At 41.3% G+C, this 26,649-nt stretch overlaps 1 protein-coding gene across 2 annotated transcripts in view; it reads left to right on the forward strand.

The window, feature by feature from the left end:
- Positions 1-26,649, forward strand: part of rims2a (regulating synaptic membrane exocytosis 2a) — a 152,575-nt gene that overhangs the window by 106,081 nt on the left and 19,845 nt on the right. The window contains exons 21-23 of one of the 2 annotated variants that reach the window (XM_046044545.1): positions 9,634-9,734; positions 14,416-14,582; positions 23,236-23,480. In XM_046044545.1, the coding sequence (XP_045900501.1) occupies positions 9,634-9,734; positions 14,416-14,582; positions 23,236-23,480 (513 nt within the window). Of the gene's footprint in view, positions 1-9,633; positions 9,735-14,415; positions 14,583-15,291; positions 15,400-23,235; positions 23,481-26,649 lie in introns of those variants that run through there. The other variant, XM_046044546.1, reaches the window with a different exon arrangement.

The raw sequence follows: 26,649 nt of genomic DNA on the forward strand, positions 1-26,649 counted from the left end.
ACCTTGCTTTGTTTTTTGGATGAGAGTAATGTACAGTATGTGTTGATGTACAGTACGTTCATCCACAGGCTTTAATGAATGGCCAGACTGTTGGCAGAAACTGGAGTTCCCCACAGTTTCCACTTCCTACTTTCCCATCTGTTTATGTGGCGTGCTTCTGTCTTTTGACTGTGTGGTGCTATTACTCAACACTGCCATAGTTATACTGCTGACTGACTCAGCGCATACTCAGTGTAAGGTTTCCAAAAAGCCACAGTCTGTTTTTAAATTGTCTATAATCATTGTTCTGGAGTGATATTCTGTAGGCCAAATGCTGCTGTAAGAAAGTTGGATGTTGCTTTATGAATATAGTAACTTAACACAGCGTGGTGCAATTGTACAGTATTAGTAACCAAAAGTTCACAACATTTTTGTGTAGTGGCTTTTATATGCTAACTAGTACTAGTACTACTTCAGTATGTTGGGATAGCAGTGTGTTTGTGCGTGGATCTGTGGGTGTATGTGCATCTGTGTTTGAGCACGTACAGTATGAGCTGCCATATTAATGTGACTTACAGTAGCAGTATAAGGTTTCAGAGTGCCATCATTTCATGAGCCTCCATCTGTCTCTCTAATAGCAGCAGACTGTGAGGAAAAACCCCAAGGCCCACCGGTAAATGGGAGGAAAGGCAAGTCCTCTGAATAGTGTGATGGTGTGACTTCGCTGTGTGGGCTTTCTCGGTCAACTCAAGTTCTTCATGACTAGCATCTGTGATTCTTGATACTTTGGTACTCTTAGTGACTCCTCCTTCTTATTTGCCATAGCACATTTATGCAGTTCTTTATTCAAACTTCCCTTTGTCCACACTTCTTCTGTTATGTAGACTGAGTGCGGTTAATTCCTATTGAGTTGATTTGGAGTGATCAAATTAGAGGGTTGAAGCTGATGTTAATATGTACAGAGTGCTGTCGTGATCTCTGCTCGTCTGTCCTTCTCTGGCTCCAGTAAGGCCCTAATCTGCCCTCTACTTTGATAGAAATTAATTCTGCTCAGCTCCACCTCACAAAGACAGAGCTCTCCATTCCCAATGTGAAATTGCCAATCATTTTAATTAGACATGGATTATTGGACACATACACACACACACACACACACACGCCCGGAACAAGACTCCCTTAAAACGGGCAATTACAGTCATATATACTCAGTTTTCTTCCAAACATTGTTAATAACATAAATAAATAATCACATCTCAACAAATTATAATTAAGTTTAGTATTTCTTGACGTGTGTGCATTTTACCCTGCTGTAGAAATACTGCAGAGTACAGTATCTCATTTCTTAGAAAATTTTAGACTGTTACCTCTGTTGGCCAGCAGATGGAGCAAAGTTCATTATGTTTGATGATGAGCTGTCCATGATTTCAGTGCTGCTGTGGCAAAGAGGTCTTTTTTTATTCTTACCAATCCTTACCTCTGGTCTTTGTTATCACTGTAAAAGACACGCATTTTGGTTTTGATTTGTAAATTGTGTTATAAAAGGTAATGAAATCTGAATTATTTTGTGCAAAAAAGTTCTCCTCATAATCGTCCCTAAGAGTCCTGTAAGGTGCAAACCAGTGTGTGTGTCTGTGTGTGTGTGTCTATATATATGTGTGTGTGTGTGTGTGTGTCTTGCTGTAGAAGTGACATGGGAGGACCAGCAGCGAGGGCTGAATGGCTCTTTGTCTGATGGAGGGACACAGCCACACCCCTCCCTCCCTGACACAGGTTGGTTGGTCTGGGTGTGGATTTCTGACACTTTAAAAGCCATATTTCACTTTGATGGAGTATTAGACCTTTTTCACAATCAGTCATAGGGAATCCATGAACATAGGAAGTCCATACCCGGGTCATGAAACGCTGTATGAGATGCACTTCATACGGTAGTAATGGAACAGCCCCCATCTGGCCTCGTGTCATTCCACTGTGAAGATCAAAGGCCACTGTCAGACGGGCTAGGTAAGCTCGACAGGTCTCCGTCGGCCCCTGCACCACGGATGTGATATTTGACACCAGTTTATTTAATCTGTCCTTACCGAAAAGTGCATCATGGTGATGAGGTGGAGCCTTGTCATGGCTTAACCAATAGCAGAGTTCTTAAGAAATGAAACCACTTTCAAAATGTCGTTGGCCACCCAAACAAAATGCTGCTAATGGCTCGTCTTGTCAAGGCTGTATGTCTGCTGTGTATGTTAGGCCTTGTGGCAAGTCTGTACCATAACTGTGAGGACTCAATCAGCCAGTAGTGTATTCATCATCAACCATTTGAAGTAACAAAGCACAGAATCTGCTTAGTCATGTATTACTATGTTAGCTTCAAAGTGAATGATTTTAAGACCAGGTGTCACATAAACAAAACTGGACAGTAGATATACATTTTTTAACCAACCAAGCTGCGTTATAGCTGCAGATATTCATATGTGTTGTCCTATATACCTATTTAAATTAAAAAAGTTTTTAGATGCTGCTAGGTAAAAAATCGTTTAAAAAAAAGTTAAGGGCTGTAAGAACTGAGACAAATTGAATTAAAGTATTGGGGAACAGCTCCTCTAAGAGAACTTCTTGAGAGCTGCCTTAAAATGACCTTTCATCACCAGATTTTCAAAGTAAAAGTGAAATTCATCATGTGAACAGTGTTTACTATAGAGTAAGAAAAGATGGTCAGTTGTTTCTTATTCGTGGGCTCATACAAAGGGATGCACCATCAAAGTCTTAATATTCTATCAAAGTGATCTGCTCTTGAAGAGGCTTTCTGCGCTGTTCTTCACAGTGTGTGTGGACTCTTTATCAGATGGATTTAAGCCTCACCAAAGTCAGACCTGGACAATGTACAGTGGAAGCTGGTGTTTTTGTTTTGTTTTAAGCAGGAGAGCTCGTTTCATATATTATGATGGGCCAGTATGATTATTTAAAATGATTAACATGAAGTTTCCCTGGTCATCCTCTGGATGGCGTCCTTCTGTTTTTCGCTCTCTTCCTCCTTGGTGTGGTTTTGCAGTGCAGCTGGAACTGATGGAGCTGATGTTTCTGTAGACATTGATTTCTTCATCATCAAAAGAGTTTGAAAACTTATTTAGTAAATTGATTTGGTAAAGCACAACACATTTCATTACCTAAACAAAAGATGCGTTTTTGTCATACTAAAACAGATTTAATGAACAACCATCCATGGATGTATTGCAAGTTAACCAGTATTGACTTAATAGGCTTCCATGGAAACACTTAATTCAAAACTCCCTTTATATTAAGCCTAATTTATATTAACCTGCGAAGTCACTTGCTGATACATTATGCCCACTGGATCTGATCTGTTGTTAGCACAGCACAAACATTTATGTCAGCTGCTTCTGATTTTATGAGCATATTTAACATTTTATTTATTATTTTACACACAGTGACATTAAAAGATTTGGCTTTTCACCATCCAGATAGTGTTTCACTGATAATTATGTCGCTGTGACCTGCATGAAATGTGTAGTCTGGTGTTGTGGGTTTACAAGGCCTAGTGGATCTCCATTTGGTGCATACAGAAGAGTAATGCATCTACTTGAGAAAAAAAATTGCCTTGTTTTTCTGAATTAACAAGATTATTATCTCAGAATTCTGATTAAAGTTTTCATGAAAAAAACCTGCCTTGTTTTTCTGAATTAAAGTCCTGCAAGAAGCCTGGACCTCCAACTGTGCTATGTCAGTACAGGTAGGGTATTAGTTACATATTACCTGCCAAAGTATGGGACATGTTTGCTTCCACGAAATCAAGCCCTCAAGGTAATGATTTTTTTTCATGACAACCTTTCACAGAATCCTGAGATAATAATCTCTTTGATTCAGAAAAACAGGGCAAACTTAAAGTACTTACTTTAATACTTTAAGTTTCCATAGGCATGCAGCAGATCAGACGTAAAGCCTCTGCCTCCCGCTGCCGTAATGAACCTTCACCACGTGTGGTCATCTCTTACTCAGCCCTCGTCTCTCTTTAAACTCCCTGGTTCTCTGTTGCTCTCTTTGTCCTCGCCTGTGCGTCTTTTTTTTCAGAATTTATCTATCCTGGAAAGGCTAACTGACATGTTACTTTCACACTGGGAGCTATCTCAAGGCTGGTCAAGGCATTCTCAACAGTGTGTACATTGGGGGAGTTTTAATCCCACCCCTCACTACTACCTATTGTTCATTGTTTTCCCATACCAGTCATTTATTCTGTGCTCCACAACAAGCCCACACACCACCACCACCAACAATGTTACTGAACCTACAAAAGAACCAAATGCCTGACAATGACCGAAATATAAGCTAGTGAAATGTAAGGGATGATGAGGGGAAGATAAGAATCTCTGTTAGAGACGATAAGATATAAGGATTAATGCGTACATTTAGGATGATATTGTTCTGAAAATCATGTTGTATGTTGAGTCCTTTATTTTAGTAAGATAAAACCAGAACTAGATTTTTAAAACACGATTCTTCACAGAGACTGCTTTAACTGTTCACATTAGAAACATAATACTGACCCTGACCCATGCTAGCATTGCCTGTTGTGCAAATGTAGATACCTCTGTAGAGTGAAAGCTGAATTTTTGGGAACATCCTCCAGCTCATTATCTGAGTCACCATTTGTTATTGTTTGTGACACTGTGATTTACTTGCTATTGTGTCGGCAGCTGCGGTCTGTAGTTTTGTAATAATGCTGTCATTCAGGGGCTGTTGGGTTAAATATGATACTGTACCAACCCACAGACCACAGGAGACTTTCCACACTGACTTGTTCTGGTTTTCACTCCCATCTCTGTCTTAATATATCACTCTCTTATCCTAATGACCTACATGATGCCGCTGAAGTAAGGAGAGAAAAATCACTTGCACTCTTGATTATCATTTGACTCTCTAATGAGACGATGTTAGCTGCCACACAGAGATGAAAGCTGGTGAGGCAGATGTCTCACATTGTCTTTTTATTCATGTGACACTTCATTATTCACCCTAATGGAGTACTAATTGAGCTAAATGCAAATTCTGTGTAAGGGGGGTATGAAAATTAAGTCTGATCTGAGGGTGCTTCTTTTGCCCTCCCGGCTGTCACTGTTAGTTTTGTCAGGTTCAGACTCCAGGATGGGGATTAGGCAGGAAGGCTGGAGAACACAGTGGTGGACAGAGGGGGCAGCCTGACTCTGAGGATGAGTTACAGACACTGCTGATTACAAACTGGGGCTGGCAAAATGCAAGCACTGTTCATCTTTGGTGAGAGAAAGAAGGGGAAAAAAAACTCCTCCTCAGATTATTTGCAAAGAAGGACATGAATAATACGAACATGGGGATAATATGTAATCAGAAGCCACAGAGCTGCCTGAAAGCAAGCGGTTGATCTTATTGTTGCATAACCTTCTTTCAGAAAGATACTGTTCCTGATGCCTGTGTGTGTGTGTATGAGGTTGCGTCGATATTTTGGTCAATTTCCATGTTTTTTGCTGAAACTTTGTGAGGTAGTCAGCTCTCTCTTTTGTGTGCTCGCCGCTCTGTGCTTTCAGTTTGTGTTGTTCTGGTCCCCCCCACCCCTTTCTTTCATGTTATTTTTCCAGGCTGTCCCCCCACAGCTGCCCCATGCAGACTCAAGTGACATCCACTTCTCCTTTTACCCTCCTTTCCTCCCCCTCTTCTCCCCTCCGATCCCCAGAGGTCTCGGGCTTCTGTCTGGTTTCTGTACATTAACATCTCTTTACTGTTTCAGCTCTTTTTCCTTTAAAGCACAGAACCTCACCTTCCCAACCTTTCCCCCCTTTCTAATTTCTAATAACTAAACTCTTAGCCTCCGCCTCAGCCTCTCCCAGCCGCGCACCCTCCTGCTCTATTTTGACTTCTCACCGTGCCCATGGTGGAGTTTGTGTGTTCTCGGTGTACTCTATGATTTTGTTTGTGTGTTCTGTGCTCGTTGTTTTGTCATTGTCGTGTTGTATTGTTGTTGTGTTGTGTCCCTCCCTCCTCCCGACCCTCCATCCTCTTCCTCCGCACTCTGACCCTCCAAACCTGGCATAGTGATCACGATGATGGCGTCACCCTCCCTCCTCCCTTCTTCTTCTCCTCCGTCTTCCCCCTTACCCTTCGTGCATCCTCTCACCTCCATCTTCCTCTCCTCTGTCTGTGTCTGTCCATTCTGTGATGTGATCCCAGAAGACACGGACTCACCAAGTTGGACGAACTCAGGTCTGTCCCTTCTTCTTCTTCTTCTTCCTCTTCTTCTTCTTCTTCTTCTTCTTCACCTTCTTTCTTGTCTGACTCAGCCCCCTCTTCTTCTTCTTCTCCTACTTTTATTCTCTCTGTACATCTTCCTGGCTTGCTGTCCCCCCTCCCACATTCCCTCACCTCAACCGTCTTTTCTTTTCCTGCTTCGCTCGCATTCTCTGGTGCCGTTTGTGCTCTTATTTGTTCTGTAGAGGATGCTTCTGGCGTCTTTGTCATTTCTCACTCTTTATTTTGCTGCAAACAGACCGTGTATGCGTACAGTTCATAGAAGCATGGTCATGCTCGCGCAACTGCAGTTCTTTCAGGTCTTAATCAGGTCTTAACATGAGACACTGTTATTTTCTACCTAGAAAAAACTTGTTGTCAGTGTATGACTCCAGCTGCTTATTTACCATACAGACATGAGAGTGGTATCACTCATGTCAAAAAACCTTTAAACCTTTATTTCTTTAAAGCTGCAGTGTGTACAGATTTAAGAGATTTAACATTCAACAAAGTAGTGTAGGGTCATTGACGTCTATATATTGTGTTGCAGAGATATATACTGAAGTAAACATGCTAATTAGGTAGTGTCAGCCCATACTGTTTTGTAATACCTCTTTGTACCTCAAGAATAGGGCTTTTACGATTCCAGTACCATTAAATTGATACCGATACCAAAAGAATACTTCATTCAATACCTTGTATAAAAGGCCATCTTTAAGCCATAGTAGTGAATTGGTAGCCTATTTTTCGTTGTTATAGACAAGCAAGTTTATCCATTTTTTTTTTTGTTTGTTTCAAATAACTGTTACATAAAAAGTATTGGGAAATTGTATCACATCCTCCTAATTCTAATTAGTTCATCCTCACAGGTAGTAAACTATAGCTTGCGAAAAAAATTATATTTGAATGAGAGGAGGAGTGAAATAGTTTAGAGACCAAATAAGTTGTGGGAAACGAATTTAAGGTATTTGTGTTGAAAGTAAACAAAGACAAATTATTTTGTTAAATTTCAATCAATAAACTGAATTGAAAGATCTCTGCAAGTGCTTTTTCCTGTATTGGTGAGTCGCAAACCTCCAAAACAGACAGTAACAAGTATAAAACGAGTAAGGAGTCTGTTTAAGCAAGTCACTTAACTACACTAAAGACTCACAAACAGAGGAAATGGGAATCTGCATGTACAGCCGATCAAACCAACCACACCTGAAGCAGCCGCAACTGCAGCCGGAAGCTCTGTGAGGACAATCAGATGATTGCTTCTGCGCCACAAAAGCGTTTAATTGATGAGCAAATAAAAATGTACAGAGAAGTGTTAAATGATACCAGAAGATGAAACCAACGAAAGCCAAGCTTGAAGTGATAAACTTGCAATAGTGACGAACATGCCTGAGACTGCAGCCGAAGGTGAGCGGCTGTTAATATCCTGCATGGACTTTCAAGAATGCAGGCCTTTTTTTATACAGTTTATGGTACATAAGGGAGAAAAACGGCGTGGTCTTCTCTTTCTTTCAGTGTGTTGCTTGCGTGTTTGGCTGCAAGCGAAACCATACAAATAGTATTTTTTTGCTGTGATCTGGTCACAAAAAGTATCGAATAAAGTATTCGTTTGACTGGAGACGTTTCAATTCTACTTGATAGTGGGCTGTTTTGGTTGATACCATAAAAGTATAAAGTAGCAATACCCTTCCCTACTCAAGAGGCAATAGTCCCATAGTATAGTTCAGTGGTAGTTTCAGATGGGAGATTTACGCGAGCAGCAAGTTAGCTACATTACACAAGCTCTCTTGGCTTTTTTAGTTAATATAAACAATATAATCTCACAAAATTTTTTTCCTTATCAAACAGAAAAATACAACCGGACACCTTCTGAATTGAAGTTTCTCTCTTCGACCAAACTAATTGCCTTATTAACTCGTAAAACACACTTAATTCAAACTCAACAGAAACTGAATAAAACTCACCAAAATTATCTTGGTTCATCTTTCCACTGTTCAAACAATCAATAAAAAACTTGGTGGAAATATACCACCACATAAGTTAGATATATTCTGAAAATATTCTGGCTTTACACGCTGTCACTGCAAGCTCCATCTCGCTCCTCTCTTGACCCCTTACTCAAGCTGAAGGTTGTAGCTTTAACACCTTTGTTTCATTTCAAACCAATAATCTGGGAGACAGAGTCATCACAACGAACACTGTCCTCCTACTTTCCGTCAGCACTGTAACTTAAAAAGTAGCATGACTGCAAAATATATATTAGGCAAACATGTTCAAAACAATAACTGATATGGTGTGACAAGCAGTTGTCTGAATTTTTTGGATTTTGGATAGAACTAAAGGCGTGAAAGTATGTAGGCTGTGAGATGTTACTTCAGCAGTGTAGTAACAGTAACAATTAACCAAGAGAGGCAGAGAATGAGCACCATTGTATGAGAAAACTTCACATTGCCTCACCTTTGCAGTCATTCATTTGCTCTCAGCTTGTATGGCTTTTCTTTGTGTGCGTGTGTGTATGTGAAGCTGTATGTGCGCATGGCACTTATACATGTGCATTCACTGTCACTTTATCATTACCATCAAATGACACACAAGTAGAGACATAGAGCAAGTGGAGAGAATGGAAATGCAGGAAAGTCCTAATTTGGTGGTGATTGAAAGCTGTTTTTGCAAATGTTTTTGCAGAGAAGATCATATGTAGCAGTTTCTGCATAAAGTATTTGTCATGAGCTATTATTCTGGTGTCTTATTTTCTTTTTAGTTACATAAAATGTGCATAGCTGATGTAGTGGCATTATTACCAAATTGCGCAAATTTGAGTTTAGGAGGAGACAAGATGGGCAAGCAAGATGATGTGTTGATTTTACAAAGCACTGAAATGAGAAAATTCTGTAAGAGTTTCAGTTTGAGTAGAGAGGAATACCTTGGCCATTTAGTTGGATTAATCAGTAATTTAATTTGGTGTCAAAGGACTGGCATGTTGGAAGTTGTACATTTTGTTTACTGTAGTATTAGTGCCCAAAGCATCCACGCTATATAGTAGGAATCAATAAATTGTGCTATTTGATTATTATTCAGTCAATTAAAAAGAACATTTTAATCGAAATCTTCCATAAATGTAAATAAGCCTTGAACAGTGAAAACTGGTTACAAATGTAGATCTGTTTAGTGTTACCCAGCTTGCCTTTACCAGTCAGTATGTTTTGTTTGTGCTTGTGTTTTTGTTTGTGTTAATACAGCAAACCATTCAGCTTTTTCCCATTAGATCTCTCCTTGTCACAGCTCATGGCTCATAGCTCAGCAGAAGCTTGTCTCTCACCATAACAGTATGTCCCTCCATCCGGCCTTCCTCACTGCATCAGCCCTCGTCTGACCATCTCCTGTATCTGTGCTTAGGTATGGACATGGAGGAGAGGACCAGACAGATGAAACTGAAGATGAACAAGTACAAACAGGGAGCAGGCTCTGACTCCAGACTGGAGCAGGACTACCACAAGGTAAAAACATGTACAGATATGCTGGGTGTATGCTTCACAGAAAACATGAACCTACAGTACACTATGCTGCAAGTGTACTGCAAGGGTGCACTGTGCAAAGGCCATATGGCACACTTCACAAGCAGTCAAGCATGTACACATGCACATATCAATGGCATACTGAGCATGTGCATTGGTGTTTGCAAAGTGTACATGTACTGTATACACACTGAGAAAGTCACACAAACACACCAAAACAGGTAAACACTCAACTTGGTTCAAAGGTTGGAAGTTAGTTTAGGGTCAAATGTTTTTTTTAAAGGGTCAGTTCACCCAAATCACAAAAAGCAAAACAGATACTTTTACTCTGACTGGTATTGAGCCATGCACACAGTTTGCTTTGACATTTCAATGAAATAATTCATCTGAAAAACAACATACCTTCCCAGAAACAATGTCTTAGTAAACTTCCCAGACCTCACTTACGACACTTTTTGTTGGGAAATATTTTTAACTGAAGGTAGTAAATAATTATAATCATAATAATTCATGTTCAAAGCCGGGTCTGTGGATTCTTTTGAGTAACTGAGACAAAGTTTATACGAAGAGACACAGCTGCTGTGCTTTTCAGATGACATTCTTCAGTGCTTTAAGACATACAAACACAAGTGGGTACTTCCAAATCTTAGCACATGAAAGCAAAATCATCTGCAATGCTGGATACAACCAGAAGCAAGTGTGGAAATGTGTTTCCCCTTTGTCAACTGGGTAAACTAAGCCTTAAAGCCTTTTGTTGTAAATTCAAGGAATGTGACAATGAGCGTGTGCAGGATCATGTGTTTACTACTCTGTTCTGGAGACATCCTCAATATGTTTAGAGAGCTTGGCCTGAGTCTGGTGTCTCACCGCAGTCTGGGCCAAGCCGTACAAAGGCTCTCTGGCCTGCTTTCCTTTTAAGTCTGTGGTATGAAAACTATCGCATGAGGGGCAGCCAATGTGTTTGCTAGGAGTCTATAAAAAGCAGATTCAATTGTGAGTTGTCCTTCTCTGTTGAACATGATCCTTCTTGGAAGTACCATTGACAAAACAATGCTCTCACTAGTATTAAACAAGACTTGTGAGCGTTTGCTCTTAAACTGCAATGTAATACAAAACGAAGGTTACGATATGGTAACCATTGTTCTACAAGCACAGGCGGAGCCCTCTACTCGACTCTATGGGTACTACTTCCTCCTATCACACGCACGCACTTGCCCACTCAAATTTAATCGTGCACATAGCCGACCAATAGTACATTGCTACCGATACGTGCGTGACGTATAAATAGGAGTGTCCCTACTGCCTCAGCATCCAACCGCCTCTTCAGCAGACGGCGTCAGAGCGGCAGGGCTCATCGTTAGAGGGCTCCGCCTGTGCTTATAGAACTAGAGTTACCATATCGTAACCTTCGTTCTATCTCACACAGGCTCCGCCCTCTACTGGACTCTATGGGTATGTATATGTAGCCCGATGACTGTCCGCCCTAGCCGCGACAAGCCAAAGTCCACCACACCAACCCGGTCGGCCACAGGCTGGCCAAAGCCCCGACCACTACATCACCTAGTGACAGAATGGTGGGACACCCTGAGAAGGTCGCTGGACCAATAGGGGCTTGGCCTGACCATTAACACCTGGACTGCCCTGACTTCTCACTGGAACGTCAGGCACTGCCAGTGTATGTTCCCCTTCTACACCCAGTAGTCACCAGATCCTCACTTTTCAGATCCTAGGTCGCACTTGCGAGCTGGATCCCGAGAAGGAGCCCGACATATCCAAGAGATAGAAAAGCACAAATGGGCACAGTAAGGGCCAAGATGCCATTGTGCAGATCTCTTCGACACACACCCCGCTGAAAAAGGGTCGTAGACACTTCCACACTTCCGAGTGGAATGTGCACGCACCGCTAAGGTTGGGTCTATTCCCGCCCGTGTACAGGCTTGGGAGATCCACTCACAAAGCCAGCTGGCCAGGCTCTTCTTGGACAGGGTTTTACTGACTGCACTGAAACAGACGAACAGCTGACCAGTGCATCGAATGGGGGCTGTGCACATATGGACATAACAGATGCACTCTCACCTCCCTGCACCCTAAGTGCGGTAAGGGGGTAGAAAGCATCCAGTTTTATTGTCCTGGAACTGAACATGCCCCTTATGTTCTTAAGAACAAAGGAGGTGTGTTGTCTCAATCTGGCTGCACTGTGGACACCAAGAACCAGCATGCAGCTGGGGTGAACTGACAGGCACACAGCTCACTCACCTTCTTAGCAGAGGTGAGAGCAAGGCGCAGGGCTGTTCAAGAGATAGCATTTTCAATGAGGACTGCTCCAGGGGCTCATAAGGTGCAGCTATTAGAGCTACCAACACAAGCAGCAAGTCCTACTGAGGCGCTGAGAGACATGACACCGGTCGCTGCATTTCTGCGCATCACGAGGGAGTAGGTGAAGACTGTTTTGTCACCAAACCCCCTGTGACAGGAGAGATAGCTGCAGCGCGACAGCCCCTTCTCCATCAGACCTTGCAGGAAAGAGAAAACAGATCCCATCGAACAGGTAGGCAGATCCGTCACCCTCTCAATGCGTCAACGCTGAAAGCCCAACCACTTAGCTTTACAGCAAGACATGGTGGAGACTGCCCGCCGCTTGGATGGTCTGCGCGACCTCAGTGGCTAGACCAGCCTGAGTCTGCCTCTCCACAATTTGAGGAGAAAAACCTAGAGAGGCTGGTCCAACACCAGCATTGTGCATGTGAAGCCTCACCCTTGTGACCGAGCCCCCCAGACCATAGGTACAGGCCAGGGCTCTTTCACTGTAGGCAAAAGAAAGAAGAAAAAAAGATGCTGAGGCAGTAGGGACACTGCTATTTATACGTCACTCACGTATCGGTAGCGACATCCTATTGGTCGGCTACATGCACGATAAAATTTGAGTGGGCAAGTGTGTGCGTGTGATTGGAGGAGGTAGTACCCATAGAGTCCAGTAGAGGGCGGAGCCTGTGTGAGATAGAACAGTTAGCGTAACACTTGAGGTACTGCAAACATCCCACAAAAAATATATACAGTACAGTATGTACACATTCAGTTTTACAAATCAATCAGGGTGCCAAGATTTTCATCCCAGATGAGCTTCCAAGGAAGCCTCAGTGTAAAGCTAGTTTTGTAAAAATCTGTCTTGGAGGCCAACTAAATGTTACTGCTTACATTATACCATTATACCATCTGCATTCCTGTGGTGGAAGCACTCAGATCCTTTAATTAAGTAAAAGAAGTAATACCACAATGTAAAAACACTCCATTACAAGTAAAAGTTCTGAATTCAAAACTATTATTTAGTAAAATTATATTATAGGATGATTCCCTTCACTCAAATATGTCTTTTCTTTTGTTTGTTTCCTAAAATTTCAGACCTTGACTTTACTGTATCTGTGCACAGTTTGGCACTAGATAGGTATTTTCACATTCCACCACTGAAGGTTGGGATTTCTGTACACTTCCCTAAAATCTGAGATTCAAACGTACCCTGGGCAAAGTTAGATTTGGTACATCACAAATTCAAATGCCAATCGCTGTCTAGCGAATCCCACAGCAAAGAAACCTGAATCCTATAGCGCAGAGCGACTTGTTAGTAAAGAGAGCGAGAGTTTGCACTAGCAGAGTGAAAGTTTTGACAGAAAATATGGTGGAGTGCAGTTTCTGGATGTAAACAGAACTCTGGGGCTTCATTCCGCTATCTACTATGTATGTTTGCTCTAACACTAGTCATCTTGATGCCACTGCTCCTTCACCGAGCAAGCAGTGGGGGTGGGCGGGGCATTCATAGATCCAGAATTTCTCAATGAGGGAAAAAGCATAGATGTGATTCCAGCTTCTTTTCATATATATATATATATATATATATATATATATATATATTACTTTTTATATAGGGTAACCATGTTAAACAAAATATACATCACAGCAGAGTATTTTTACATACTTTAAAACGTGTCTGAAATGGCCTTTTATACCTGATATTATTTTATTATTATTACAGATGCACTAACATGTAAACAGGATTTGATTAATTGCAAATTAAGAAATTCAATAATTTGTACCACTAAAGTAAATTATTAAGTAAGGCAGGTCTTGCATTATTACCAAATTTCCTAGACATCATCTCCTGTTGTGAAAACCAGCAGGATTCAAACCTCAGCATAATGCTTTTGTACTACTTTAATGTCTCTTTGATATGTTTGAAGTTTATTGTGACATTTCAAAAGGCACAGCTAATATACTTTATGTTACAACATCATCCCTACTCTTTCTTTTCATGCTCTTCTGAGAGCTAAACTAATGCGTCTACATTGTTCACATTCATTGGCCCACTTCTGCAGAAGAACTTCTCTTGATCAAGACTGGTTGTCCCTAAAAAGACTAAAGGCATGCGAGCAGTGTTTTGGTTGCACTTAGAGTTGATACCCGGTTGTCACTTTTTAAAGTTTATATTAGTCTCTCACTACATGTTGAATGAGTATCTCCTTTTCACAAGTACAGTATGAATAACCAAATAAACATTTGAAAAGAGCATGTACCAAAAGGACTGCACAAGTCAAGCACCAGAAATATTTTTTTTGTGTGTGTCATCACCATAATAATAACCATTTACCCGTTGTTTTTGTCCTCTCTGCAGCGTTCAGGCAGAGATCCACGGGGCTCAGATAACCTGTCGGCCAAGTCATCGGACAGTGATGTAAGCGACGTGTCCGCTGTGTCGAGAACCAGTAGTGCCTCTCGGTTCAGCAGCACGAGCTACATGTCTGTCCAATCAGAAAGGCCGCAAGGAAACCGCAAGATCCGGTAGGCTAATGTCCACACCAGGGGACAGTGATCTGTGTCTCACTCTTTAAACTCATCAAGCTGTTATCAGGAATGGACAAATCCCCCTCAGCAGTGAACTTGTCATTCCATATATGTTGCCATGTCCAGACATTTTCAGCTGTGAAACAGTTTGAACCTGGCTAAGCTTAAAGAGAAAAATGCACCCTCTATCACTGTGTCATTTTCTCAGTGTGATGAGTTCAGGTTTGGCTCCATTTTAGGAAACTCTGGAACCAAACGGTTGAACTCTGCTCATTCAGGCCGTTGAGGAAGTTTGTCCATATCTGGCAACACACATTGAAACACAAAACACATTGCATCTCTTTAGTGTTGTCTCATACCAAAGCAAAAAACAAATTCATTTGCATGGCGCTTTGCTGTAAGTCTACAGTTTTGTTTTCTGTTATTTATTTCAGTCTGCTTTTGATCTTGGCCACACTGTGTCTCTGTGTTTGTCTTTCTTTCTCTTGTTGTTGACAATATCCATGCTTTGTTTGGTTTTCTTTGTGCTTCGCATGTGCTGCTCTCTTGCTTCTGTCTCCGTCTTCAGCCAGTTGCGATCAAGGAGCCAGTCTCGGGAGGGGGACAAGCAGTTAGGAGAAGTGCTAGAGGAAGAGGAGGCGGGAGGGGGAGGGGGAGTAGGAGAGGAAGGGAGAAGGGCTAGTAAAGCAGGGAGATCACACGGAGGGAGGAATGGATCAGGGGGAAAGGTAGACACAGACAAGGAGCATCAGGAGGATTTGGTGGAGAAAGAAGAGGACTTGCGCCAGAGGAGTATCTCAGAGACTGACCTCAGGTAACACGTGTGTGGCAGCCTCTAAATGTAAACTCCTACTAATAATAATGAAGACCTGTAGCTCCCAGTGGCCCACTGACTTTTGCACGTTTGTATGGCAATGTGCAACGCAGAGTGTGGTGACTATCCTCCACCCCTCCAATCTTGATAATTACTTAACTGTGGCCCTATTAACCCTAACCAATACTAAAGTGTGAGCTGACAACAGTTTAGTAACCCATGCAGCCTTTTCACATTTAAGCAGCAGAGAAGATGGACACGGAAACAGTACAGCAAGCATTTAAGTAGTAGTTCACCAAAATGTCAAAGAAGAAAAAGGGGGTCAGTTTCAGTTTTACGATATCTTTTGCAAGTATACAGTACAGAGAACTAAGTGTGCATGTACAGTATCAAAGTAGGCATGGGCCGGTATGATAACCTTAAGCAAAAATATCACGGTTTCACTGTAGCGCAGTATTGCGATTACAGCTATTAAATGTTTTATTTTTAAATGTCTGGGTGAAAAACATCAATGTTTTCGGTTGCCGCCACCTGCAAAACCATTCCCTTTTTGAGGCTTGTCTTGCTGTTGCCTTTCTAGTGAACCTGTTGTCACTATCATTTGCACCAAAACAAGTGACATTGATTCACAATCGCTTATGCTTCCTAACTGGATTGATTGAAATCCCTAATGTTGATGCTATACTGTGATTAATAGGTGTCCCATTAATGTATTTGAGCAGTGTACATCCTGGTGACTAATCCACAGACTTGCAACAGATTTTATTAGACTATTTTTCAGCGTCGGCCGAATACATGGTAAACTGTCGATATTGAGGCCTAAGGATTATTCTGACTAACCAGAACAGTGCCTCTGGAAAAATTTGCTGCTGTTTTTGAAATGTAATTTAATCACACATACAATACTGAATGCATGTATGGAAATCTTTACTTTTTAAGTTGACTCATGCAGACTACTTTGGTCTTGACACCTTAAGACTATATTTAACATGACACTGTTTTATAGTGGGCACAAGAGAGTATAGTTTCATTTCTGAAGAGTGTAGGACTAGCAGGTGGAAAAAGTATGTCAAGAGCAAATTCAAGAACAAATTGATTTAGTATCCCTCAGCAGGATAAAAGCTTAGCTTGCCATCCTAATAAGATGTCTTCACTATCAAATAACAATCACAGCAGGATCCAAGTTAGTGCCTCTCACCCACATTGCTCAGTGTCTGCTTGGACTTGAGAGAAAACACATTAAGATAAAAGCAATACACTCTTATGTGCGATTAACACTGCACCAGTGTGTACGGTCTGATTAAGAAAACTCATACCACATGTGTTGGAGGCCAAATGCACATGTCAGAAACATGAGCATATACACTGAAAGCTATACAGGTATAGTACCTACACAGTTTAGCTACAGCTAAAGGAAGATATAAAACTCCTGAGACAGTGCAGTGTTGTCTATTTAGGCTGCAGTCTGCTGCTTGAATGTTTTATTTGTGCTGCTCAGTGCTGGGATGTTGCGTCAGTGTTTTGCCTGTCTGTGTTTTTCACATGCTGTCTGAGTTCTACAGTGTCACTCTGCACCTGCAACTTGTCAACCCAAACCTCCCACATTCCTTCAGCTACTCCTCAACATGCCCAGAACATTTCTTTCTCTCTGTGTAACACCGCAACCCTCATACCTAGACCCTATACCAACAATCAGTTCACTTTCAGTTAAGTCACTGGAAACCTTTAGAAATATTTTCTGAACATACAGAATATAATTATACAGCTACAGTATTCTAATTTCAAACAATGTTTTCCTCCTTGACTGAAAGTGGGCTGGATTTGTCCTGCTTTTAACATACTGACAACTCTTATCTGTGTGATCAACCCTAATTCCTTCATGACAGCTACAGTATAAATCTATCACATGTGAGTCATTGCACATTCTGCTTGATGAGAAGATATATGTGAGGATAACTAAAAAAAAACACTGTATTCCATTTCTCATTCAGGTTTAGTGAAGATGTCCATGTGAGTGTTGCACCTGCACACAGTGCACAGTAAATAACTAGGAAATTTACCTCAAAATGTTATGTTTTACAGTGATGTTAAAATAGTTAACAGTCTCAGGGTCTGTGTACTAAAGAAAAATGCAAACCTTTATAAACTAATGTTAACACAGTATATACAATAGCTCCAAATGAATCAAATGTTCGCCAATAATCCTATTTGTAGTCAAATGTGCAATGAGATAACTTACGCAATAATTATATAACTTAAAGGTACTTACATAATAATTATAGATGCTCAATTATCTTTTAACTTTGCTGCCCAAGTCATTGCTTATATTAAATAAGAAATATAAAACAGTAGAATAAATCACTCCATTCATTATCTTTAATGATTCATTTCCTGCCATAAGAAGGAGATTGGAGCTGAAACAATGAATTGATCAATTGAGTAGTTTATCTTTTGAGATGTTTTCCAAGGAAAAATTCCACACATTTGTTAGTTCAAGCTTCTCAAATGTGAGAATTTGCTTTTGTGAGTCTTTGCTTTTAGTATTTGTATTTAATGCATTTCCTCTACGTATCTAAATGAAGACACACCTCAAGATGATGTGCCTAACTCCATTCCTAACCCTTGCACTTTAATTACACATACAGTTCTGTACTTTCTGTGAACTGGAACAGGGAAGTTGAGGAACACATTATTTCAGTATATTTCACAGATCGTTGATCTGCTGCCCAGAGTTATGCTCTTATTTTGTGAATGTAAGTAGACTTTTAAATAAGTACTGCATATGTGGCATTGAGCATCGAAGCCACAAATTTCAGTGTCTTTTGACATGTTATATGTTAGGGGAAAAGGGACCTGTATTTCCCATGTGCTCTTATATAAACTGCCAGTGACAACACGCACATCATCTGTACAAAGAAACTCAGAGGACTGCACCTTACTATGAGAGCCTCAACAGCGATACTATAAAATATTGAAAATAATCAATACTGTGTCTAGAGATCATTTGAGGAGTCAGGAAGTTGCTGTGTAATGGATAAGATGCTACCTGCCTCAACTGATAAAAGGTTTGGCAGAATGAACACTGCTAGCTACATTTAGTTATGACTCATGTATTGACATCACAGTGTAAATATACATCTGCTACACATTAAACAAGCCTGTTCACATTGGCTTGGCGTCCGAACATCATGATAGCCATATGCATCTTTAGTCCATTTTAGTCCATTCCACTGCACAGGGAGGCATATGCGCACGTGGGGCTCTAAGCTGGTGTTGTGTCCAGTGGTCTCCAGGATGTAAGGAGCTTTCTACCAGCACTTTTAAATCCCACATCCCCTCTGCTCCTCCTTCTCTCTTTCATCCAATATTGTTACGGAGGCACTAGCTCAGTCATGTGAGGGAGAGTAAAGATGTCGTGTTTCGAAGGACAGGTGCTGATCATTACTAAAAGGAAAGAAGTTTACTTTAATCGCCTGGTCCGCCCACCCCATTCAGGGAAAGTGCTGTATCTGTGTTAACTCTACTGCTGACGATAACATTTCATTATGAGCTTCAGACTTTAACTAATCAAACTTCGCAGCTGTATTGACAGGCATGTGCGCATGCTAACGCTCTGGCCGGGGGTGCACAGTTGCCATGGAAACCGTTTTTCTGCCTCACCTGATAAAGAAGCAGCAATCCTGTGAAAGGCGAACGAGATGACTTTTACATAGACATACAGCATTCATTATCCAGCTGTCAAAACAACATATCTGTTGTAAGAATTTAATTAAAGCATAACTACATAGTAACATTACTGAGTGTTGAAAGTTGCTTGGAAATGGGATTCACAAGTAAACTGCAGTGTTTCTGAGTCATTTTGCAGTAAAGCAGCTTCTTTGGGCTGATCTAAATCTTTTTAAAATAAAGATAAAGTCAGAAAACTCTATTTACACTTGATGTACTGTTTACTGATGACTTTTACTGGTCATGTTTGGCTTATGATGATCATCAAGTGAAATTCAGAGATTACTTACCTTTTTTATCTAGTGGTTGGATGCTATTGTTATCTTATAGTGTGTAGATTTCCCCAATTGAAAGACAGCATGGTGTCAACACTTTCACAAGACAAAAAAAAAGAAGACAAAATCCAGGTCTTATTTTGCCTTGGGAACATCTTGGCCTAGATGAAAATGCACAGTGAGCAATCTGCATGATAAGGGACACTATGTTCTTTGGGCTGAGGTTGAAAATCAGAAATCCCTGGAGAGTCCCAGTTTTCTAAATAGGCACATTTACACAGTGAGACTGTCCTGAGTGGCCTGTTCAGAGAGTAGAGGTACAGTAACAACACCCACTCTCATTTAATGAGAGTGGGTGTTGGAGGGACACTGAGTAGATGCTGGTGTACATGTATTTTACAGAGTTGCGCTTATTTTAAGTCAAGTCAAAGTGAAGTCAGTAAATCAGGCAGTTTGATCTGTACAATGTGTCCAGTTAGACCAGTCGGTTATTCAATGAGGATGTTCGTTGTTTAGACGAAGAGCGTGTTAGACAAATTTACTTCTTGGACATGGATAAGGATTGTCCTACTGTAGATATAAACATGTTGACTAGTGTGTCCAGTTAGACTAGAAAAACATTTGTCCCATTAGATCAATACATTATAGTAGTCAGTATTTTTTTAAATGAGTCATGCAACATGATTTTCTCTTTGAAAGGGTCTTAATAGTCTCTCTACTCATCCATTTTGCCCTCAGACGGTAATAATATGTACAGACAATGCCCCAGTCCCCCTGACCTTGTCACTGTGTTGATATTTGATGTAATGGAAGATGAAATGCAGCCTGACTGTGATAAAGAGCATATTTTAGAATGTCACCTGTACCACATTGGCCTGTGGTGTTGTCAGTAGTTGCGGTGCTTGAAGTCTTCTTCAAAGCTTCTGGGCTGCATTAACTGATCAAAGGCACTAATCCCCCAATATGAATTCAATATTTATGTATTAAAGTAGAGGCTGATCCATAACAGAACACGCTGGCATTAGAAATGGCATACACAAAAGGCTTTATACTGAGCACTTGAGAGCACATCTGACTTATTTCACCACCAGCTGGCAACCAAAATAAGATGTATAAACAACCAGAACTGTGTTTTTTTATTTTGAGCGATCATTCTTGAGTTCTCACTGATGAAAGATTAAATTGCAAATATTATTTATTATCTAACTACTTGAGAATGTGAGCTGCTCTCTCTCTGGCACCATAAGACCTGAAAACACAGGGACAAGGTGTTCATAGTCTAGTCCCTGTGTTTTCAGAGTGCTGACGCTATAGCAAGGGTGAGCATTTGAATTAAATGCATCACTCACCTTCAACGTCAAGGTAATGCAATATTGTTGCCTGCACTTGAACAATGTCAGACATAATCTTTGTTTATATACGATCATTTTCTTCATTCTAATACGACAGAGTTGAACATGTCTAATACATCAAGGAGCAGAATTTGAAGGAGCCTAATTGAGGAAATTGATGGAGTCAATTGTCAAAATGCATTGATTCTTCTCCCATTTTAGTTAGTGTCTCTCTCTATAAGTTGTCTTTATAAGACAGTTACACGGTGGAGGTCAGGCACTTTAATTAATGAATAGTAGCCTGAGGGTGATACATGTTTCCCATCCCATTAAGAATGCAGAGCCTATGATACAGAGTGTAATTTGTCTCTTAAAGATAATTGTAATAGCAGAACTAAAATTAGACCTTAATTTGGACAGTGGCCTATTTCATTTCAAACAGGAAGAGCTGGCGAATAATGCTGATGACAGACAACCTTTCTTTTTGTGTGCAGTTTAGTGCACAAGTACTGTGTGTGGGGTTTAATTTTTAATACTTTTTTCTGGAAAAAAGGAGCAAAACTTTACTTTCAGTGCTTGAGACAATTTAACTATACATGTTAAATAGCATGAACTTGGCCTTTCCTACTATTCCTAAGTTGTATGTAAATAGGCAGATACTTTTAACATAAAACGTAGGCACTGAGTCATCTTTATGTTCGTTAAACTGTGGTACATTCACCTGGAATATATGACATTGAACGTTCAAACAGCAAGGGGAAAAACAATAACAATAACTAGGTCCATTACTAGCTTTTCTGGAGCTTTCAATCATATCACTTGATCTTCATCAGCAGATGAAGTTTGCCCAGTTGTAAAACTTGAGACTGAAATGTGTGTTTTTGAACACTAATAGCACTATGGAGTAATGTTTTGTACATGCGGGGCCCTGTTTTGTTTGCTTATTTGCGCACAATACGCTAGTGGTTCCAGTTCAACAATGAACTCTTAGTCAAAATTTTTAGCCAGCATCAATGAGAAGTCCACAAAGTGCTCAGAAAGGGATTTGAGCGTGAGCGCAAATCAGGTGAAAGCCTGACACTGGAGAGCAGAGGTACACTTCAGGGTTTTTAATCCACAAAAGAATACAGCTTACAGGTGATGACTGGCAAAAATCCAAAACGACAGCTAACAGGTAATACTGAAGCAGGTAGCAAACACATCTTGTGACAGAGCACACTCACGCTACAATGACCAGACAGGGACTGAACAGAAACACCAAACATTTATGTACCAGGGACTAACGAGCAGGCAGGAGCAACACAGGTGAGAGGGATCAGGACTAACGAGACAGGCAGGCAGAGGGCTTCTGGAGTAACAGACAGGATACAGGTTACTGAAGACTAAACAGACATTGTCAATATAAGACGTAACAGATCAGAATAATACAAATAATAAACTAATCCAGACACAAGCAGACAGATCACAAATAAACTACAATCAACAGGGAAAACAACAATGCAAGGATTAAACAGAACACAGAGCAGACAAAGCTGAAATAATGCAAACACAGAACAAGGAGTACATACAAAGACTTTAACTAAGACGCAGAATTAAAATGCGGAGCTAAACCTAAGATACAAGACAGACAAGTATAAATGAGCAAAACTTAACATGCAAATGAACTGTGGAATGAACAAGGCTAAACAGAGAACACAAGACCAGGAACTAAACCTTAAAACAGTAAACAAGGAACAACACTGACCAGGGTAGGGATCAGAGACAGAACCAACCAGGAAACAGGACAACACTCAACAAGGAACAGAACAGAAATAAGGAAAATACCAAAACACCAGCTGACAGATAATATCACAGACTAAATAACAGATACCGAACTGCACACCACAGTGTTGGAATGACTACATGTGTCACTAATAAAAAGAAAATGTGTTACTAAAATAATATTACTGAAAATTTCAAACACACTAACAAACACACTTAATAAATGCTTATAAACACTAACTGCTAATCATGATAAGAATCCTGCAGCCCGCCTGTGAGTGAAGATCACAAACACTGGATGTAGTCAGTAACTTTGAAAATCTCACTAAAAGACTTTTAATGTCAATGAAGTCACAATGTGGTTCAAGTGTTCACAAAAGCAACTCAGAGTCCCAAAGAAACTTTAGTTAGTGCACAACGATTAAAGCAGCAAAATACTGTAGGGTATGGAGAGGTTGATTTTCCACTGCATGAACATTATTCTATGCTATACAGTACACGTTAAAACCTAAAAGCTATACTGTAAGTCATGAACTCCTGTACCTGAACTCTGTCCTTCTCTCCTTTTCACCCCACACCTTCTCATCTCCTGTCCTCTCTTCTTTCCTCTTCTGTCCCCCTCCTCCGGTTTCCCCTTCCATCATCTCTCCTTTCACATCCTCTCTGCTGGCCTCCTATCTCCTCTGCCCTGTCCTCTCTCCTCTGTCCTCACCTGCCCCCCTGTCAATGGTGGTGGCTGACAGTGACTTTGCATCCAAAATGAAAAACAGGCAAATGGGCTCGTCGGGCGGGATGAACATGACCAAGAGCACAAGCGTCAGTGGGGACATGTGTAACTTGGAGAAGACGGACGGCAGCCAGTCAGACACAGCGGTTGGCACGGTAGGCACTGACGACAAGAAGAGGCGCTCCAGCATTGGTGCCAAAATGCAGGCCATGGTTGGCATGTCGCGCAAGAGCCGGAGCACCTCTCAGCTCAGCCAAACAGGTAGGGCACCCAGCTGCACAGCCAGTGTACAGTATATCTGTTCATGTGTGCATCTGTTTTTGTGTGCCTATAGTTCTGTCTGGGTTTCTCTGTTGTTTTCTGTGCTGAATGTTGAGCTCTAATACCGCCGCTCTCTTCTCCGGTTCTTCCTCTCCCACTTTTTATCTGAAAGGGCATTGGACTCATTTTCTGAAGATGAAGACAACAGTATGCCCTTTTCTCATACCCTTTTCTCTCTTTCATCTAGGTAACAATAGTCCTGGAAATTCCTCTCTTTCTCTTTCTACCTCCCTTTTTCCCCCCTTTTCTTTCTTATTACACCTCCGCAGCTGTGTTGTCATGCATAATGCTGATAATTTATTGCTTTTGGTAATAAGTTGTCATTTCATTTTGGAAAATGTGTTACAGCCGTAACAGCTTTGCACTTACCACGCTGATTACCTCAGCTGCTCGTCACGGCTCACGTTTGTTTTCACCTTTTCCATGTTGTGATGCTCTCGTGACTGTGATTTTTTAGTGCAAAACACTACCTCAAACTGTGGGCGTCCCCAGTTGTTTGTATTTGTTTCTAAGAGTGCATGTGAGAGTGTGTGCACATGTGGGATATAGACATAAAGCGGTGTGTTGTGTTGGTGTTTTCAAACCTATTTTCCTTTAGCTGAATGCAGCAATATGTATTGTTCTGCACTGGAAAAGCAGAACATGGCTATTACTTTTCTTCACTCCTCAGCTTATTTTTTTTCCTATCCTTTTCAAAAGCGCTCAGTAACCATTTGAGAAGGGTTGAGCTGTATTAGTTGATGCCAGACAGTGCGAAAAAAACAGCCTAGCAGGCAGTGTGCGGTGATGTCTCTGGCCGACAGAGCGGGGTCTGGTCTGATCATGTAAAGGTCAGTCGATTTGTCCACTTCCCCATGTCTCTCCAGTGCATCTCTAAGCATTCAGCGCCTATTCGTCTTGTCTGTTCATCCTTATAGTGATTAATAATAACTTCTACCCATCAGCACTCACTGTCCAGATCTGTCTCGATAGCATGGCAGAGCGGAGGGGGAGATAGATATAGAAAGGGATTTATCGTCAGGTGAGATGAACAAGAGAGTAAAGAGAGGCGCTGTGCTCACGTGGCACTCACCCCCCCCCAGCTCGTGATTTGGCTGGCACATGGGCTGCCTTGTCTCTGTGGGTTAATCATTTCTATTAATGATCACATCAATCAGCAGTTTTTTGTGGCATATAAGTATGGTATTATTTATTGAAGATTATTTTGAAGATATTGTTAGATCTTCCCTGTTCAGTAACTGCATTATGAAGTAGTGACGTCTTGTGTTGTTTAATATTAAGATGACTTCTCTGGAGTTTACTTTTGGGAAAAGACAAAAACCAGCTCACATTTGTTCAGATTTTTTATTTTAAGATACCCATTTGAACAGTTTCATACAATCACAAGAACAAAGTTACACACACATGCATGCACACACTCCTATCCCATGCAAAAACAGCACAAACTGAGCAGCCTGAATCTCCTAGAGCTATTAATATTTCACTCAGTGCTTCTAAGTGCATCAGATGGAGTTTTTGAGAGCGGGCATACATCTGCCTTTCAATATTTGAGATCACAAACACTGGCAAGCTGCCTTGTGCCCTACTTTGTTGTGCGTTATCCTGAGAAGCTCTTCGTCCGATTGAAGGGTGCATTCAAAGAATGGTCGATTTTAAAAAGCTGCTTGACACTTTGTGTGCACTGCCAAGTGTTGGTGGGGGATGGACAGATCAGCCAAGCAGCACGACTCTGGCTTTGACAAACACAGGTTAGTCAGATGGAATGGATGTGCACCCAGGGGCCACCGTGAGTAGCGTGTACACAGTTTGCAGCTCCCGGAACTGCTGGTTTTGTCGTCTCAGTCCTCAGTGGACAGAACTTGAGGAATTACAATTGTATCACTATGTCTGAATAAGTGTTTGGAGTCTATGAACAGTCACAACTTCTTTATTTGCTATCTGCAGTGAAAGCAGGACCAGAGAGTACAGAGTAAACAATGGACAAGAGAGTATTGACTCTACATATTGTCCTACAGTGGGGGAAATAAGTATTTGACCCCTTGCTGATTTTGCAGGTTTGCCCACTTACAAAGAATGCAATGATCTATAATTTTAATCATATGTACATTCTAACAGTGAAAGACAGAATCCCAAAGAAAATTCCGGTTTTTATAGTTGGTGACAAGGTTCGTGCACATTTCGGCAGGGATGTTGGCCCACTCCTCCCTGCAGACAGCCTCCAAATCATTCAGGTTCCGAGGTTGTCGCCTGGCAACTCGAATTTTAAGCTCCCTCCACAGATTTTCAATTGGATTCAGGTCTGGAGACTGGCTAGGCCACTCCAGAACCTTGATGTGCTTCTTCTTCAGCCACTCTTTTGTTGCTTTGGCGGTGTGCTTAGGGTCGTTGTCGTGCTGAAACACCCATCCTCGACCCATCTTCAGCTCTCTCACTGAGGGAAGATGTTGGTCCAGAATTCCACGATACATGGCCCCGTCCATCCTCCCCTCAATACGATGGAGTTGTCCCGTCCCCTTGGCTGGAAAGCACCCCCAAAGCATGATGTTGCCACCACCATGCTTGACGGTGGGGATGGTGTTCTTTGGGTTGTACTCTGTGTTCTTTGCCCTCCAAACACGACGAGTTGAGGCCAAAAAGTTCTATTTTGGTCTCATCTGACCACATCACCTTCTTCCAGGCCTCTTCTGAGTCGTCCAGGTGGTGAATGGCGAACTTCATGCGGGCCTGTTGTTACGACCCCCCTGTTGGTCTAGGGGTGTGGGGGCCATAAACATATAGGCACAACTGGTAGATCTTAAACAAGGTAACGTTTAGTGGTAACATGAGATGTAGACAGATAACAAAAAGAACAAAAGGAGGGTGGACGAGGGTGCTGCGAAAATAACAAACCAAGTTAAAATAAAAAGGTCCTCAAAAGGAGGCCTACACCTATCTACCGTTTTAAACAGGGTTGAATCTTACTACAAAAAAAACACAAAGAGCACAGCACCCACTCCACCTGGTGAAACTAACAAAATAGCAAACAGAACAATAAGTGAACTTCTCCACTGCACTCAAATGTGGAGCTAACATTCAAAGGTATGCAAATGTTTACCTAAACACAATGTAC

This window comes from Micropterus dolomieu, linkage group LG03 (assembly GCF_021292245.1).
Source record: "Micropterus dolomieu isolate WLL.071019.BEF.003 ecotype Adirondacks linkage group LG03, ASM2129224v1, whole genome shotgun sequence".
NCBI classification, from domain to species: Eukaryota; Metazoa; Chordata; class Actinopteri; order Centrarchiformes; family Centrarchidae; genus Micropterus; species Micropterus dolomieu.